General features: G+C 45.8%; 2 protein-coding genes across 5 annotated transcripts; one reads left to right on the top strand and one right to left on the bottom strand.

The window, feature by feature from the left end:
- Positions 1-125: 125 nt before the first annotated feature.
- Positions 126-12,650, bottom strand: NKIRAS1 (NFKB inhibitor interacting Ras like 1). Of its 3 annotated transcripts, none has more exons than XM_055803740.1 (4): positions 12,504-12,613; positions 10,954-11,080; positions 3,680-3,921; positions 126-951 (listed from the first exon to the last, which is right to left on the bottom strand). In XM_055803740.1, the coding sequence occupies exons 2-4, from the start codon at positions 11,045-11,047 to the stop codon at positions 712-714; spliced, it is 576 nt and encodes a 191-aa protein (XP_055659715.1). In that variant the 5' UTR covers positions 11,048-11,080; positions 12,504-12,613; the 3' UTR covers positions 126-711. The 3 variants fall into 3 exon arrangements, with proteins under 3 accessions (XP_055659715.1, XP_055659714.1, XP_055659713.1); XM_055803739.1 differs by having other exon boundaries at positions 10,954-11,147; positions 12,504-12,612; XM_055803738.1 differs by lacking the exon at positions 10,954-11,080 and having other exon boundaries at positions 12,504-12,650.
- A 1-nt stretch (position 12,651) lies between these two features.
- On the top strand, positions 12,652-17,934 carry RPL15 (ribosomal protein L15). Of its 2 annotated transcripts, none has more exons than XM_005234669.4 (4): positions 12,652-12,735; positions 13,719-13,903; positions 14,942-15,078; positions 17,199-17,934. In XM_005234669.4, exons 2-4 carry the CDS (start codon positions 13,732-13,734, stop codon positions 17,502-17,504), a joined length of 615 nt encoding a protein of 204 aa, XP_005234726.1. In that variant the 5' UTR covers positions 12,652-12,735; positions 13,719-13,731; the 3' UTR covers positions 17,505-17,934. The 2 variants fall into 2 exon arrangements, with proteins under 2 accessions (XP_005234726.1, XP_055659716.1); XM_055803741.1 differs by having other exon boundaries at positions 12,698-12,735; positions 13,722-13,903.
- The last annotated feature ends 793 nt before the right edge of the window (positions 17,935-18,727 follow it).

Raw genomic sequence — 18,727 nt, forward strand, 5'->3', positions numbered from 1 at the left:
TTAATGAGCGCTCTGAGAGCTTTTCTGGCTTGTACAAATAAATTCCTGAGCTAAAAGCATTACTTGCCAGACGTTGCTGACCGGCTTCACGTTGGGGTAGACCTGTTCCAGTATCTCCCACAAGATTTATTTTTTTTCTTCTTCTTCCAGACACTAGCAGAACTTCAGCAGCTAGTTCTGCTGGTAGTTATTCCTCCTACCTCAGACCCTTCTCCTGCAACAACACACTGACCTCAGCCTCCTGCAGCATCAAAAAGCCCTGTGGCCCTGTTTAAGGTAAAGGTAAAAGGACTGTTGCAGTTTCAAACATAGTCTCTCTCCAAATTGAATGCTTTACTGCAGCTAGTACTACCTGTGACTAGAGGCTATAGATCTGCAGGGGGATTGCTTGATGATAAGCTTGTTGATTTGTCCCTCAGCATGGTTGTATCTAGGCATAGTCAAAGCCCCTGCTAGAGAGGCATCCACCTGTCCCTCCCTCCTCCATAACCCTTACTGGAAGATAACTTGTCTCATGAAGTGCTTTTTAAGGCTTTTACCAACAGTGACTTTTGCAAGCCAAGTCCACGAGAAGGAAGGATACCTCTTAGCCATAAGCTTGCTGATTTTATTGCTGAATGAGATTATTGCTTTAAGTGAAACTGTGAGAAGCAAATGGCACAGAGAGGACTTAGGCTGTGACCTAGCAGCAGCAGACGATGCTAAAGTAGCTTAGTTATCACAGTTATTCCCTTTGCTCTTCCTTCCAGGCAAGGGAAATGCTGATTTGTTCTGGGATTGGGAGAGTTTGCTAGCTAAGAAGGTGAAGGGCTCAAGCAGTGTTTTCCGATCTGTCACAGTCACTTCCCACAGTCTCACTTTCTCAGCTCTTGCCCATTGCTGTGCTGCTTCTGTTTCCACTTGCCTTTGGTCCAGGAGGTCAGTTTTGTTTCCCAAGACAATAACAGTTACCTACAAGCAAAACAAAAGGGTGAGCTTTACACTGCAAGAATTCACCATTCGCAATGTTTTTAAACAGCGGGCAAGTAGCAACACAGTTCAGACCTGCTCTTTAACTTAGCACTGGCACAGGTAAGCTGCAAGTAGTTTGGAAGATCAGGGTCTGGGATTTGAATTAGCCTCATCTACTTGTGGGCTGGGAACTGGTTTTAATTATAGGATATGCAAGACCTCCCCTTCTCCCTCCGATTGCCAAGAAAACCAAAGTTAAACAGCCCTATTCTCCATGTATTTGGCAATTGAGCTGCCCTAGACAAATGGTAAGAGCGTGACATCTGAATAGGTCACAGCAGCGGATGCTTCAGAGATGAAAAAATGCATGGCAGCAGAGAAAGGCTGGAGCACACAGCTGTGGATTTTGCCCAGCTTGCTTCTTCCCAAGCCCCAGTCCACAATACAAAGAAAGCCAAGCCTGCCACAAGGCAGCCTGGGCAGGCTGCCGGGCTGCGTGGCCCTCTGCCAGCCCCCACAGGCAGGGTAAGCCACTAGGACTTAAGCGGACAGTCCTCTGTCACTGAAAGGGTCTGGTAAGCACCAGGACTTCCCTCTCAGTAGCAGATTCAAGAGCAGCTGGTTAGCTCACTAGAGCAGCACTGCTGTATCAAGGCAGGTCTTGAGTTGTAAGGATCTATCAGGTACAGTGTGGCTGAGCTTAGTGGCCTCCCCAGTTCCAGGAGGTGCTGAAGGTAGTGCTGGCCACGTAGAGTTACTGCTCCTGCTTATTTTAAGTTAACGATTTTCTAAAAATGTTTTACCACCATCAGCTCTTAGGGGAAACCATGCCTGTATTTATAGTTCAAGGTCCTTAGTCAAGCTCTGGTCTCATCTCTACACTAGTCACTTGACAAAGATCAAGTGATAAAGTCTTCCCTTGCTGATGATTTGGGGTTTTTGTTGTGGCCACACCTGCTTGCTCTTTCCTGTTCATCAGGCTAACTCCAGGATGTCTTCTGTTTCTTTCCAGCTAGAGATGTTTGTCCTGTTCCTGTGGGGTCTGAGACTTCCTTTCTTTTCTATAGCAGCCTGGGGTGTTTGGAATTTTTTTTTTTTTTCACCTCTGTGAAGGCTTTGAAAGAAACCATAATCTTCATATGCATTTACCACATGCTCCAACTGAATTCTGCCTATGGTTAAGCTCTGTCAGTATGAGAGAACACAACCTCTATTTAGTATAAAATTTGGCCAGGCTTTAAGGTGCGTGCTGGAGAGCCCCCACAGCCAGCGGAGGCAAGGAATCAGCCATCAGTGCTTTCTGTCATCTGCCACTCAAGAGCAGACTGTGCAACTCAACAAGGTGAAGTTCTGCCAGCTCAGAAGCACCAGGTGTGGAGAGACATCCCTAATTCAGTTAAGGGTGCGTTCTAGCAGAGCCCATACTTTAAGTCTGCTGTTCTTATGTTAAGGTAGGACTCCTCACCTTCTATGCTTCAAAGCCTATTTTATAAGGACTAGAAATCACAGCAATAAAATATCTAGCTTATTGTGGGCACCACTTTTCTGACTACGTTATCCTCAGTCAAGATCACAACTTTATGCCTTCCCAGAGGATAAGCAAATTGGTCGTTTTCCAAAATACCTGAATGAGAGAAAAGAGTTCTGGCAGGCAACGCAGAAGAGAGGGACGCAGATCCTGCTGGGGCTGTGACTCCCTCTCTGCATTACAACATGCTGTAAAGAAATCTCGGCCCTCACAAAACACAGCGCCTGGGAAAACTTTCCTGCTTGTCCACCTTTCCTTGCCCTGCAGGGGAGTTATGGCTGACTCCTGTATCCCTGATATACGTGACAGTCTGCAGCTTACACCAGCTAACATACCTCTCCTGTGACTGCACATTCAGCTGCTGTCAAACTTGGAGCTGCATTCCTTCACCACCCTGTGTGCTGTTGGTACTAAACAAGTTACATTTTTGGAAAGTCTCTCCCTACCATTATCCAATTAATTTTTCACATATTTTATTTTTTTTTTAAACAGCATAAACCAGACATTTGGAAAGCTGTAGGCTAAAGACATTGAACTGGGAAAACTACTCAAGAATATAAAGATACTGTAGGAAAAGCCATAATGCTAATGCCACATGCAAGTTATATTTGTTTAGCTAAGCTGGAACACTGTCAGCTGAAAACACTAGCTGCTTTCTAAGGGAAAATAGAGCAGTCATTTCACACAATCGAATTGATTCAATATGGTTGTTAAAATACATTAAAGCTGCTTTGCCAATTGACTAATGTCTGGGAGACCCATTGTCAATTACACTAGTTTGTAAGCCATCAAATACATGAATACAAAGCAAACAAAGATAATGCCCTCCGTTATATTATTCTATGCACTTGACTTCCCGTGTACAATATCTAAAAAAACCATATGAACTGCACTGCTGTAGACCATATGTTTTATTAGTCGTAAGTGTCCTGGCTGGTGCATTCAGCTAACTGAATTTTAGCTGAGTAGCGGAAGTAAGGAGGAAAAAAAGCCCCACATTCTTTTGCATGACCTGCACAGCATGTGAATTAGGCCTCCCCAGCACGAGAAAGCCTCCTTTTGCTGGATTGCCCAAGGCTGCGGGTACGTTCCTTTTCCTTTGTATGCAAGTTTTATAGAAACAAGATCTATGCTTTGCAACCTTAACTTCTTATCACTGATACAGCGATAAGCTAAGCAGTTCAGGCACTGTGCATTTACCTCCTTTTTGTCTCTAAAGACGTCGAGCTCCTTTTTGAGCAGTTCGACTCTTTGGAAAGCTTCGAGGCTGGTCACAGAGTACACGAGAACGAAGCCATCAGCAACAGAGAAATAGTGTTTTGGCAATTCTACCCCCTCCTGCAGGCCCCTGGTGTCATAAAGCCGTAACTGTTCCTTCACGCCTCGGTCTGTTTCCACCGACGCCAAATACACATCTTCCATTGTGGCACCCTCTTCTAAGCCTGTTTTAGAACAAGCAGAAAAGTTCAGCTGGTGTTAAGTACAGCACAGCTGTAAGAATTATTTGCAGTACAGCACAATTTTACCCCACAACAGCTTTCAGTGCATGTTTTCCAGAGTGACTTGACCTGGACTCAACCTTGCCTGACATCCCCATGAAGCACTGTATCCACAGATCACCACCCCACCAGCTATTTACAATAGTGACACTGCATAAATACAGCCATATAATATGTGAGCACATGATTATGCCTGTAAAATTGATCTATACAACATGCACATTCAGGACAGGATGAGCTATACAGCTCTTCCCCCAGGTTTCCCAAACTCCAGCCACCCAGTGTACCAGTTCTGTGCCAAACATGCTGCAAACGGGCCTGCCCGAACGTACCCTTTCGGAAGAAGAGCCAAAGAACACCAGATAGTCAAGTACAAACATCTTGAGCCTACTCCTTTGCTTCATACTAAGCTGGATCATACGGCAGAAGCAGGAGCCAAAGGAATAATTCTGGAAATGAATGTGTAATGGTGGTACAACTAACCAACAAGTGAAATCAAGCCAGAAGAGGAAGGGGGTGTTTGCATGTAAGCAAAGTTGCATGCTGTATTTACTCAAACACACAGTGAGCTTTTTCTATCCCTTAGGGATTTAAAATGATTCAGATATGCTAATGGGAGCAAGCTTGTTTACTGCAAGGTAAGAGCAGGCACAAGGTAACAAGCTTTCATATCTATACCACCTGCTCCATGGTAACTATCTGCTCCTTCCTCTCCCCATGGTAATCATGAAGTAATTCAAGACAGCTTACTTTGTACTAATTAAAACAATTTTTTCCAAGCTAAACCTGAAAACACATAGATCACCTTAGCTTTGTGTTCGCCCTAGATGCAGGTGCATAAGGTTACAGGTCCCAACAAACTATGTATAGTGTAGCTGGGCCGCTTTCAGAGTCAGTTTTAAGTATTCATATAAAACCTCTGCAAGCCACATTTTTGCCTCCACTGCACTCCTATATACATGAATTGTTTGTCGTTGCAGGGCTACAGTAATGAGTCCTGCATTATTCTCTTTGTCTGCCAAAAAGAGACCATATTAGTGCATTGTTTAAGAAAACACAAGGGATTATCTGGCCTGTGAAAATAAGGATTTTGCTATATTCAATGACACTATTCAAAATACTTCACATTGACAAACAAGCTAAAGCATTCCACCCACGCTGATGGTTTCCCATGATGTATGCGGCATTCCTGTGCAGGAAAGTGGCACAAGCTGTTCTTTTTGCCCCTCTCTGTGCAGTCTTCATAGATCAAACTCTTCTGAGGTTTGCAACAAATTAATTTATCTTGCCTCCAAATATAGCCATGCTAATATGTGGGAGCAAAACTAAGAGCAGAAGGGCAAAACAAAGATTAATAAAAAGAGGAAGCGCAAATGTATTCTGTGTGGTTGGAGAATGTGTTGCAAAGGCATTTTTAAAGACAGAAGTAGTAACAGAGCCCTACCTGGATATAGCTCTCTTGTATAGATACAGCACTACATTCTTGTTCTGCCTCATTGCGTTGTACAGACAGGTCAAGGAAATACCTAGCATCAGTAAATAGTACTTTGGCAAGAAGGAATGAACCATAAGTACTTAAGTCTTCTTTTTAGAAAGCAATGAATAACGTTGTAAAGGTTTTTACCATCTAAATGCTGCACTGTAATTCAACAGTGTTTAATATGTCACGTTCTCCTGTGACAGTCTCTTCCTAATGGCATTAAAAGTAGCAGTGAAAATTATGTCTTTTAATATCCTACTCGAAAACGAGAAGGAAAAATTAAGGCCTGGAACTTAAGTCAGCAGAATAGAGCAACAAATTTTGATGTGAAATGGGGGGGGTACTTTGGCAGGAGCTGACATTTATGCATCGGTGTCAGATTCCAGAGGTGAAATTTCACCTGTGTACATTGGGGGAGGGAGTATATGCAAACAGATTCCTAAGCACACACAGATAATTTTTAGACATACCTGTATCACCTTATTCTGGGCCCTGCTTCTAAAGATCAGACCGTGTGCCAGCCACATCTTGCTGACAACGATATTTACACTTCTTGTTAGTACAATCCCATTCAAGCACCTGCCCGGTCTCCATTCAAACACACACCGGGCAAGTTGTACAAGTGGCAAAACAAGTCAGGAAAGCCTAGTGTCCTAGGAAGCTGTCTGGCACCATCCCATCCTCCCTGTCACAAGGATCCTGGTTCTCCTTTCCTTCACTGGCATGCCCAGGCGTCCTCCCACCTTCGCTACGTGGGTGGTCAAGGGCAGCTGGGACTGGGGAGTTACTGCCCTGCAGACTGCTGCCAGCTCAATTAGGTTTTCCTCATGGGCCTTTCGTCTCTTTCCTGCTATCAGTTTTTCTAAATTTCCAGAAACATATTTTGAGATATCTACTGCTGTGAGACAGGTGAACGGGCACATGGAACCAGCTTTCAGGTTCAGAAGCTATGGGAGGAAAGGGGAACTAACAAGACAGTGAATGATCTCATGGCTTTTTTGGAAACTAAAGATGAAAAAAAGTTAGGGACGTAAAGGAGGAATAGACAGGAGATTGATGCCATTCTCTAGCACCTGCTTAGCTGGCGCAAGTCTTGGGAGAGGCAGAAATGTCTTTGTCTTTGTTACCGACTGCTGGCTGCCACAAAGCAACTGCAAGGGGAAGCCTCAGTTATAAATTATGTGGCGTTTCTACCCCTGGTGGTTTCCCAGCAAGGAAAAGATAAAGCTCAATATACTAATGAATACTGCACACTCAGGCTAGGCAAGACAGAGATATTGCAAATACCCGAATAAAGCAAAATTTCAAGATGGATGGAATTTCAGAAGTTCCCAAGTGAGTCTTGAACATAAATGCAGTGCAAATTTTGTGTCATCTTGAGTACTTCTGAAGATCTCCTATGTAATCTCTCCTTCCTTCTCTCCAGCAGAAACGTAGCAAAGACCTCCTAAAGCCTGCTATCCCTTATGTTTGTAAACTGCAGGCTAACAAGCTTTGCTTACTTAGATATCAAATGACAGCATATCAGAGGACCCCCGGCTCAGAGAAGAGCTAGACAGGCCTCAACAGGAGCTGGTCTATTTAGATCTAGCTGCTAGTTAAGTACAGGTCCCACCAAACCAGTAGCTATGGTTGTGACTCTCAGTTGCATACATCCAGCTCCATTTTCATCTATTCCTAAAATGCAAACATCACTGCAGCTGTATCAGGAGGTAGTTTTGATTTTAAAAACAAAGATGTAAGAATGCATAATTTGGTTAATTAGCCTCCACATCTTTGGAGCTGTGAAAGCCAAAACACTAAACCCCTCCAACTGAGACCAAGCGAGGCACATTCCCTCATTATGGGTTCTACCACAGTAATATACGGTGTTTTCATTCCTAGCTGGTAAGATGATTTGAAGTAGCTGCTCGTGAATAACCTGACCATACTAGCTATTTACACAGCCAGGAGGCAGAGGTAAGGAAAATCGTGTTTTCTCCAGGGGGAGTTCTCATCTCCTCCTGTTGAGTTGATAAGCTTTACCATAGGTTGAAGGGCCAGAGATTTCTTAAAGGCAGAAGGAAGACTCCTTTCTGCACCATCACTGAACAGAGACACTGTTTAAGGAAAAATAGCTATCCTCTTCACAGACATGTCCTGTGCCAAAGTTCAGCCAACAGCTCTCCTGTTAGCCTTCTCAAGAGAGCTCAGACAAGCAGTGCCAGGTACCACAGGTATTTAGCAGGGCAATAGTGCCAGTCAAGGACCTGTTTCATGACCAAGGAGTAAAGACTGGCCCCTCTTTCTTCAGGAGCGCAAGAGAACATGGAGTATTTGGACAAAGACAACACTGAAGCCACAAAAAGAGAGATCATCCCAGCTACCAGGCAGACACATACATATGTGCAAGCCTTAACAACTATTTGGCCTGACTACAGCAATATGGTCCCTACGTGACTCAAAGCTAAGTGTGCACCAATTTCAAACATCTCCTTTCAGGTTTTCTCTGATTCCTTGTAAGCAGTTTAGCCAGAGAGGCTGCCATGGAATACATACGTTACTTTACATGGCTCTGATAGCATCTCTCACCTTTTTGCCCTCTCCTTTCTCATCCTAAATGCATGAGGCAAACAGCCCCTCTTGCAGTTTTAAAGCCTAGCACAAAGCCCAGTACCGCACATTGTTGCTCACATGCTCCAGGGACACACATATTCCATTTTGGGGGGTATTCCTCCCTCTCAAGTACTTTTTTTCCTCTTTGACCTCAAGCAGTCTGAGTGGCTTTGCAACAGCATTAGCTGCTGACCATGCAAGCAATGGCAGCATTTAGGGACTTCATCCACACTAAGCCAGGGAGAGCTGAAGGTGCACATTTTTCGAGGAAAAGAAACAGGACAACTGGGTTTAAAGCACCATCACCAAACACACAGCCAAGAGCACAGGCTCAAAGCCGAGGGCTTTATATAGCAGTGTGAAACCTCCAAGGACACTAAGCACTTCCCTGATAGCAGCTGTGCTACCACTCCTTTTGACAGGAAAGTCAACAGGAGGTACATGAGCACTGATATAGACTCATGGCTGATTTACAGCCAGGAGGAGACCCCTGTGTCAGTGGCTGGGACATCTCAGGGGATGTGCTTGTGCTCTAAGCCTACAACCAAGTTCGAGCGCTCCTCTTGTCACTAGGAGGTGGATGTAGATGCCATCAGGAATGGAGAAACTCTGTGTGTTGGCTTGGCAGTCCTCCCCTTGGCTTCCCGGCCCTCAGACCAGCCGCAGAGCTGCTCCTGACGTCAGTCAGGAAGCACAGGTTTTGAAACAGCTTGTGTCCGTGTTGCCGTACCAAGTGAGTTGCCTTGCTGGTTGGCTCTGAACAGACAGGCTTTCAGCAAACACACTAGTCCTTTTCGCCTCCTGCCAAAAAGGCCAGCAGCCAAGATGTACATGTCAGCTTGTTGGAGCTCGCAAGCTTTAGGAAACGAGGACTGAGATTCGGTAATCATGTTTTAAGCGTGGAGGGGCCACCACTACAACTGCAGCACCAGCAACGGGGCTGTGCATTTTAAAGCAGCTCAACTAAGGAGCACTCAAAGACTCACCATTTCTCAAACTCTGTCCTTGCCCAACGAGGCCCTCACAGTGGTGTCCTGCCTCCACAGTTTGAGAGTTAAACCAATACAGGCTGGAGCAGTAACTAAAGATCTTCTGGGAACCGTTTTCACCAGCCCGTATTTCAGGCACCCTCTGCCAGAACTGCCTGTGGGCTGAGGAAAAGGCAGGGAGGACAGTGACCGCTCAGTGGGACTGCCAGAAACACCAGTGTATCTGTCCATCCCCCAAAACATGCCTGATGGCACAGGTGGGTGATACCAAAAGCACTAGGCCATGGGTGCTTGTCCCTTAGGGCTCCAGTGACTCCATATGAGCCCTCTCCATGTTCTGATCTTGACTCTGCTATTTGCCCTCTTTCTCAAATGTCCTGGCAATAAGACTTGACCAAAATCATAGAAAACAGGAGGCTACCTTCTTCCTTCTCCCCTTGCACTCCCCCTCCGCTATCAGCCGCTCCCTTACGCTTAACGCTGAAAAATGACAGCAGAGCTGCAGGAAAGGAAAACTGATCTTCCTAAGAGAAGGGGGGGAAAAGTCTATGTTGTGCAATGGCTGAGCTGGAGCAGAGCATTTGGGAGCAACAGGGGGACACGGGCAGCTAAACCCCAGGCAAGGGGCCTCCCTCTGGTTATGTCAGCCAGTACCCATGACGTCGTATAATCGTGTACATGGCTGGCTCCATAAATAGCTCCTCTGATCAGCAACACTCAAATATCCTTCCTGCCTGGATCACTAATAGGAGCTCGGGGCAGGAAGTAATGCAAGGCAATACGATTTAAGTAACGTGGCCTTCCTCATGCTGCTCGGGTGTCTCCAACAAGCACCCAGCCCAGTGCAAGGCAGGTCAGTAGCAAAGGGGAAAACCTTCAGCCTGCAGGTTTTGCAGCCTTCACACTGAAAGCTACACAGGGCTACGTGCATAGGGCTCGGTAGATGCTGGAAACAGATGTTGCTGCAACATTAGAGGAAATCCTCCTTTTAAACAAGGGTATTAGCATGCAGTTCTGTATCACGCTTTGCCAGCAAATTCCTCCCATCCACGCATTTTAAAGGCACAGTGCGTGCAAAGCATCGTTCTAGAAAGCCTAGTGGTTATCCTGAAACTCACCCCAACATGTAATTCATCAGCCCAAGGAAAAGATACAGATTGACTAGACGTCTTCTCTCAAAGCCCCAAGATTCACCTCTGGTGCCACCCCCTGTTTCTGGGTGGGGCAGGAATAATTTGTCAGCCTGCAGATCACTGCCCTTCCTCTCAAAGCCAAGTCATGTGGAAACAGAGGGAAACAAGCCAGCTTTGCCTTCATTCCCTTTCTCTTGTGCACAGCAAGTCTCAGACATCCCATGCTCCTCTCTCAAGTCCATTTTCCGCAGTAGGACTTCTCTGAGACCCGAGAAGCTTGGCCCTTGAAGCTTAGCACAGAACTTGGGACCTAAAGCTGAGCTGGTTTTCTTTCCAGCACTTTGATTAAACACTTGCCAAAGCCAAGCAAAATAAAGCTTTAAGAAGATGGAACAAAAGTCAAAACAGTCTCTCCACTCATCATGTGACATCTATTTATTTTTCAGGCATCGACAGCATCTTTCAGGGAATGAGATATTTCTTAGGTAAACAGACAGCACATCACCTACTTTCTGTGTTTGTTTCTTTCTAAACATTCGCTTATTTTGTAACTAGGAACATCACGGAAAGGGTTTTTTATATAAGCCTCTTAAATATCAGTATGTAAGGGACTATGAATTTCAAGAACTGCCCAGAGATACAACAAAACCACATTAATTTCCTGCTTCACCTCTGTGTTCATAGCCCTTGGGCTTTTTTGGGCCCACACAGAACAAGATGCTGGAAAAGGAAACAATCACACACACACACACCCCCCCCCGAAAGAAAAATACCTCACCAACAGTATGCTTTCCATAGAGAAGCTGTTCCAAAATCGCAGTCTTTCCCACTGAAGCCATTCCACAAACCACCACCTTGTAGCCCTTTCCCATCTTTCCTGAGAGGGCAGAGTCAGCGGGTGAGCCCTGTGCAGACACAGGAGTCTGTTAGCCTGGCGCGGTGGCAGAGCTCAGCACCAGACAGAAGCAAAGCCTACAAAAGGCGAGAGGCAAAATGTGAAGCAGCGGGTGACTCGGCGGCACAGCTCCCTCCCAGGCACTCACCAGCGACTGATATTTTTAGGACTAGTTTCCTCCCACACCATTTTCTAAGTTTTTAGGCTGCTGCCGTTGGTGCCGATGCTTACCTGCAGCCTTGACGCTTGCCCTGTCAAGCTTGGGGAGAGAGTTTGTGAGTAGTGAAGTGTGTAAACCCTCTGGGGCAGGGGCTGTGTTTGTTGGCGTGTGTGTATGCCACAAGACTTGCCTTATTGGTCTTAGTGGTTTTGCTGCGGGGCTGATGGTATCTGGCAGTATCAGGGCAGCTCCTGGAAATATGACAAAATGGCAGTTCCTCCCCTTTTATTTCACGCACAGAAAGTTTCTAGCTTTTACAGGCTAGGAGCTAGAAAACAGGAGAGTTAGAGACAGAAGCACAGGAAAGCGAATGCAAAAGCAGGTGTTTTGGTCTGCTTTAAACCAGTGTGGATGGGTGGGGGCTGGTTTTAGCAGGAGGCCTGCAGAAGCCAGGGGCAGTTCTCTCTGCCAGTGAGCCACAGCCAGGCAGCAAGCCCCAGCTCCCAGTTCACTCTAGACTGGTTTGCTAGAGTGAGCCCAAGAGTGCCTTTCAGAGGGCAGGAGGGGCTGGCGCTGTCCTGCTTCAATTCCAATTTAACCAGGCATCGCTTCACAAGCCAGGGTGCTCTGCAGAAAATAGGAAGGTCACCCCACCGCTGCAGGGAGGCTGGGGGGCACTTCCAGGCTGGACAAAGCCCAATTCCCATTTGGGTGCCCCAACAGGGCCCCACAGCCCCCCCAAGCAGCAAACTGAGGACGCTGCTGGGGGACAGAGAGGGGGACAGCAGACCCCTCAGCGCCAGGCCTCTTCCCTGCTCCCGCAAACTCAGCCCTGCGGTGCCGGGCCTGGGGGGAGGCAGGACGCGGCCGGACCCACCGGCACTGCAAACGCCCAGGCCAGGGCCTCGGCTGGGCCACAGGCACCCGGCCAGGGACCCCCTCCAGGCCTGCAGCACCTGGGCCCCCTTCCCCGCCGCTGAAAAGGTTTTAGGGCTTTTTTTGCCGCTCGGATTTATGATTTAATAGTATGGGGGTGTTAATTATTATTTTTTTAGAATTTTTTAAAGTTTTTTTTCTAAGGATTTTAAGAACTTTTTGACGCCAACCCCTTCCCCCTCCCGCCCCCCCGCCAAGGCTGGGGCTCTCACAGGGGACACGGGATGTTTCCGGAGGTGCCCCAGCCCGCAAACCCCCGCCCCGCCACCAGCCCCCCGCCTCGGCCGCGCCGCACGCCCCGGGGCTGCCACCCCCTCCCCCCAGCGCGAGCGCGCACCTGGGCAGAGCTCCCCGCCGGGCCCCGTTAAGTCGTGCGGCCGGGCCCCGCCTCCCGCCGCCCATTGGCGGCCGCGGGGGCAGCGCCAAGGCGGGGCGGGGCCGGGCGGGCGGCCCCTCTGCCTCCGGACTGCATTACCCATGAGGCCCCGCGGCCGCCGCCGGAAGCGCGGCGCCGCCGCCAGGGGTTGTGGGAAGCGGGCCTCTTCCTTTCCGGTACTGGGAGCCATCAGGTGAGGGCTCGAGTGGGTTCGGCCTTTTCCTTGATCCGGCTCCATCCTGGGCCCGAGGCAGCCATCCGCCCGCCCCGTAGCTGCGCCCGCCTGCCGCTACCCTAGCGGGGGGCGACAGAGCTGCTCCCGCGGCGCTGGGCCTCTGGGGCCCGCAGGCCCCGGGAGGCCGATGGAAGGCCCGTGGGCTGCGCCTCGTCGGGTTGGCCTGGTTGCTCGGGATGTGGGGCGGGGAGGGGGACTCTCCGTCGGGCCCAGGGTTGCCTAGTGTGAGCGGGAGGCCAGCGTCGCGGGTGCAGGTTGATTGCAGGTCGCGACTCCTGGTTTGACTCCGGTTTTGCGGTTGGTTTGTGGCGTTTTGGGCCATAACGTAGCCATAACGCAATGATAAAGAAGGGTAGCTTGGGATGGCAAGAACTAGGCAGTAGGCGGGCAGAGTCGTAAAAGGGGTATGGAAAATCACAGATGGACTGTTGGGAGTTTTTGTGCAAATAAAACGAGCGGCGTTTTCCTGATGGTGATTTGGGTGGGGATCTGATGGAGTTAACCTGCATCTAATTGCTGCAGGTGTGTGACAGCGAAAAGGATTTTGGGGGATAATTAAGTATACAGTGTTAAGAATAAAGACCACGCCATGCACAGTCACATACTTCTTTATAGATTAATATGTACAACTTGTTTCAGATGTTACTACCAAAATCGATAGTTATTTGACATACACATTAGAAAATTCTCAGCTGAGGAATTCAACCCATAAGAATATACGAAAAGGAGGAAAATTGCCGAGAACAGTAACTGCCATGTGTCCTGTTGGAGGCTGCCAAGTGTGAACCGTGTTACCAGATGTGGCAGTGGTATAAAGAAGCTTGAGAGCACCCTGTGTTTCAGTGGGGTTATGTGTATGGTTTTATGCAGTGTCTCTGTTGGAAGCTGTTCAAATTTGGAATCGGATTTGGTGCACTTTTTTCACTGACTTTTCAATTCAGCAGGTAGACAAACATGGGTGCCTACAAGTACATCCAGGAGCTATGGAGGAAAAAGCAGTCGGATGTGATGCGATTTCTCCTTCGTGTCCGCTGTTGGCAGTATCGCCAGCTGTCTGCCTTGCATCGAGCTCCCCGGCCAACCAGACCAGACAAAGCTCGCAGACTGGGATATAAGGCTAAGCAAGGTAATGAGATGTAGAGGTGAAGTCCGTGTGCTTCATGATGGAGTGGTCAAGTTTTATGTCAGCATCCTTAAGTGGTAGGAGAATAACAAAATCTAAATCTTCAGTATTCCCCAGGAAACTGAAGTGTCCTGCCTGAAATGCACTTAGTATTATAAATGTGTTCAACTGGTAGCAGTGCCCACAGCCTGAAACCTTACTTTATGTCATTTTGAATTCATGCCTTCTGTGGCCGTTTTGGCAGATGGAGATCAAGTGGGCTTTATGTTTAATTCTTCTGCTGGGTTAGTACTGCAGAGTTGACCAGTGCTTTTAGTATCCTACGTTTTGGGGGTGTCCTTTCTCTGCCCAGATTTTGTTATGTGTTACTTTGACTGTCTTAGAGCTGCATGTGCTTAAGTAAAGATGACATAGTCTGACTGTCATTAGAAAACAGTCAGTGAAAGAAACCTGGGGAAAGTGGCCATCCATCTGTAACTTGAGCAAATCCTAGTATGTTTGTCACTATGAAAATATGAAGCTAAGAGTCTACATCTCTGTTACTGTTTGTGAAGTTCGTCTAGTTTCCTTTTCAGTGGTCACATTTCAGCAGGGTTTGGGGATGGCTTGTGTTTCAGTGCTTTCTGAATGCTACTATCAGAATATGGGATTGTAGGTGTGGGGTAGTTTTTTTGTGGTGTGTTTTGGGGAGAGGTTTTTTTTGTGTGTGTGTGTGTGTGTTAAAATGTAGCTGTTCTTGGTATATTTGGACCTGGATAGTAGGCATGTGCCATAAGCTCTGGTTTGGAAGTGAAAAATAGTCACCAGGACATCACTTCCCTTACTGAGTTGTAATGGAAATAACAAAATAGCAAAAACATCTTGTGCTAGCCACCTCCAGTTGTAGGTTTCAGTGAGGATTGGTATAGAGACTTAATTTTGCATTGTTCCATGTGAAATTTTTGAGGTTGAAAATGCAGTATGAGTATCAAAATTGTCTTGCTGTGATCTGCACTTGCTGTTGCTAAGAATTTTTATAGTTCCTGTCACCATTTCTTTTAGGTTATGTTATCTACCGTGTCCGTGTTCGCCGTGGTGGTCGCAAGCGCCCAGTCCCAAAAGGTGCAACCTATGGTAAACCTGTGCATCATGGTGTTAACCAGCTGAAGTTTGCCCGGAGTCTTCAGTCTGTAGCAGAGGTGACTATTTTGGTTATTGCTTAGAAACTTGGCAGCGGGAAGGTCTTAGTCTGTAAAAGTTGAAAATACTCAAGAGACAAAAAAGAACCCAAACAAGTGTTTTGTTAATGTGTTGGGGAAAAGATCTTGAATACTGGTGGCAGGAAAGCATCAGAATGTCTTGATGTTTTGAGAAAAGTGAAAAAAACTATTCAGACTTGAGGAATGGCGTCGGGGGGAAGTACTGCTTAGGTGGTGTATTGAAGTTCATAGTGCATACATGTTTCTGAAGTATGCTACAATATTTGTAATGAAAAATAGGCACACAGCTAGTATAAACCCTAGTGAAATAAAGGGTTAGACATGAGAAATAAAAATTCAAATGTGCTTAGATGTCAGACTTCACTCATCACTAAATCCCACCTCTGTGTTCCCTGCAATCTTGTATGTAGTATCAGCTTTAGGTAATGGTCCTTTCACAAAGTACAGATGAGTTCCTCTCTTGAAGCCTGTAGCACCTGTTTGTGTATTAGGAGTACTGCACAGTGTACCTAGGTGTATCACAGGATCTGAAAGCAGCGTGCCAGAGATCTTCTGGTTCTTAAAAAAAAAAAAAATCGTTGTACCTCACGGGCACAAAGATAGGTGGTTAACTTGGTTTTAGGTGAGATGTTGCTACGTGCTGAAATGCTGAAAATGGAAGCTTTCATTCAATGAGATCTTTAAATTTCATGTCACAGCAGTAGTGTTGAAGAGATGGAGTTCTCACCTTTAGAAAAAGCTTTCAGTAGGTTAGAATTAATACTAGGCTGCAGTCTCAAAGAAGAGACATTATGAAAAGATGGAGACTGTTCATTCTTCTGCCTTTCCATCTTGAAGCAGAAGACTTTTCTGTTCCCAGGACTTCAAAAATATTCCTAAATTACTTCAGCAAGTTGAATATGGTGGGGGGGGTTCTAAAAGGGGAAAAAAACTAAACCATAAATGGGATATGCTAATTTGAAAGAAACACAGATGATGCGTTTAAATTAAAAATGCAATTCTGTACTTTGTATATGCCATTCCCAGATAGCTGATAGCTAATCACATACTCACTTGTGTTGACAGCTCATGGAAGAGATTATTGGCCCTCTGTTTTAGTTTTAAATTTTCTGAATTTGACATGTTCTTTCCTGGAGGATACATTTTTCAGATAGAAAAATAAAACCTGGATTGTTGCTACCATCCCCACAGAGAAGCTGGTTGAGGATGGTTGCTGTTTTAATGGTTAACGTATCTGTTGCTCTCACATGACAGAATAAAACAAAGACTTGAAGGAATTTTACAACATGCAGAAAGTAGTCAAATGCTATTCAGTGGAAGACTGTAGGTTAGGATCACATTAGGACAAAGATGGGTGGGCCCCATTGGTTGATGCTTGTCCATGGTGATGATAAAATCCTATGATTAAACACACTTTTAGTGTTTTAAATAAGAGCCATTCTTGACAGGAGAGGCAGATGGAGTTGCATAATTGATGTTTTCTGCTTTGTTTTGTTTTCTAAACTAAGACTGCTTTTTCCAACCACAAGTGAGGATAGGAATAGCAAGCACTCATATGCCAGCAGTGGAACAAAGACATGTTACATCAGCTTTTCCTTTTCTCCTATCCGTATGGGTTTATTCTGTGCAGAAATGTCTTTCTCCGCTGTAGCTTTGGATGTGCAAATTGATTGGCCTTTCCTAGCTTCCTGCAAAAGACCATTCCTTGGCCCCAAGTGCAGCTTGTGCTTTTCATCTTCATGTTAAAGTTGTTTCTAACTCCTGTGTATTTACTGATTGGGCGCTTCTGTGTACAGAGTAGTTCTTTTGTTAGCCAAGCACCTTCCTCCTTACATTCTTTAAAACCTGTTTCAGGTAGGAATCAAAGCAGTCTTTTTTTTTTTTTTTTTTTTAATACAGCATTTCTTCCAGCTATTACTTTTTCTTGCATCTTTGCAGCTGGAAGGGAAACAACTCTTCTAGGAAGAGAGGGTCGCTCAGGGCAAATCGAAATTTCTAGCACCTACATAGTTTTGGGTTTGAGTTATTTGTATCTTTCTGCATGAAGAGTGTCCTGCATTCATGATTTTACAGCCTTTTGCATTTATTTTTTCCTCTAGGAACGTGCTGGTCGTCATTGTGGGGCTCTGAGAGTCTTGAACTCATATTGGGTTGGTGAAGATTCCACTTACAAGTTTTTTGAAGTGATCCTGATTGATCCCTTCCATAAGACCATCAGACGCAACCCTGATACCCAATGGATCACCAAGCCTGTGCACAAGCACAGAGAGATGCGTGGGCTGACATCAGCCGGGCGGAAGAGTCGTGGTCTTGGCAAGGGCCACAAATTTCACCACACCATTGGTGGTTCACGTCGTGCTGCCTGGAGACGACGCAATACCCTGCAGCTGCACCGTTACCGTTGATTCTTGTAAATGTAACGATCTAATAAAGCTGATGCGGGTTGTTGAATTTAACAAGTGCTTCTGCTGCTTCTTGGTTTGTGTTGGAGAAGTGTAGAATTCTCCAGGAGTTCAGTTTCCATATTTTGAAAGGCTTTTGAAAATGTAATTTGGTATTTGTGAAGTTTGTGGGCCCTGAGCACAGAGTTCTGTGATGGGTTTCACTTTTGGCAAGTCTGAAAAGATGTGCAGTGGGAAGTGAAAGCCTAAAGGCTAGTCCATGTTTCCATGTTCTTTTTTCTGTTGGTCTGAGAGTACTTCTTCACTGTCTGTAGGTTGGGGTCTCTGTGTCCTGTGCTTAGACTGAAGGCCAGCTTTGATTTTGTGCAATGACATGTAAACTGAAAGTCCTAGTTTATTTTTTATAGACTATTAAATACTAATGGCAATTTTATTTTTCAAGTCCTGTTTTTTGTATGTCGTCAGTGTAAAACCAGCTCTTCAGCCTGTGTTCCCTGCAAACATTGGCTAAATTGACTAAGCACAGAATAGAAAGGTAAGGCTTGCTCTGTCTATTGTGGTGCACAGTATTTTAAATATGGACACTTTGCAAAACTATACAATGTTTTTAAGTTGCATAATAAAATACTGTAGAGTCGGTATTCTTCATATGTGCAAGATTCCAGGCCATTCATCTTACATTTTGCATTGGAGACTTGTTTTTAGAACAGCCTTTTGATACCAGAACAGAGAACATTTCTCCGGTAGTAAAGAGCTGCATCCTGATTTACTCTGTGTGGTTAGGTGGTAGGAGTAATTACATTTGCCTGACAGTTTATAACAATAACCTAAAATACATCTGTACTTTGTGAAATTAAGTGTGACCTTTCAGCTTGAAGTCAACTTGTACATACACGCTGAGAGGAGAATAACTGCAATTTCTGTTAAACCAATTAGCTGAATGCTTGTCCTACCTTCCACAGGTCTTGTACTGGGCCCGTCAAATAGTGGTAGGAAAAGGGATCCATCAAAGACCCAAGAAGCAGCTGTGTTTTACTGGAGCTTCAACTTTGAGAGTGGAAAAATAAAAAAAAATAAAATGCTGGGAACTGAATTAAATGTCCCAAGATTTGCCCTTCAAGTAAGTTATTTTGCTCTGTAAGTTCTTGCAGGAAGATGGGTTGTCTGAAGAAGAGACTTTGGCAGCGTGTTCTTCAAGCCAGGAAGAGCAGCTCAAGGTGGCAAGC

Source organism: Falco peregrinus, chromosome 5 (genome assembly GCF_023634155.1).
Source record: "Falco peregrinus isolate bFalPer1 chromosome 5, bFalPer1.pri, whole genome shotgun sequence".
Lineage (NCBI taxonomy): Eukaryota > Metazoa > Chordata > Aves > Falconiformes > Falconidae > Falco > Falco peregrinus.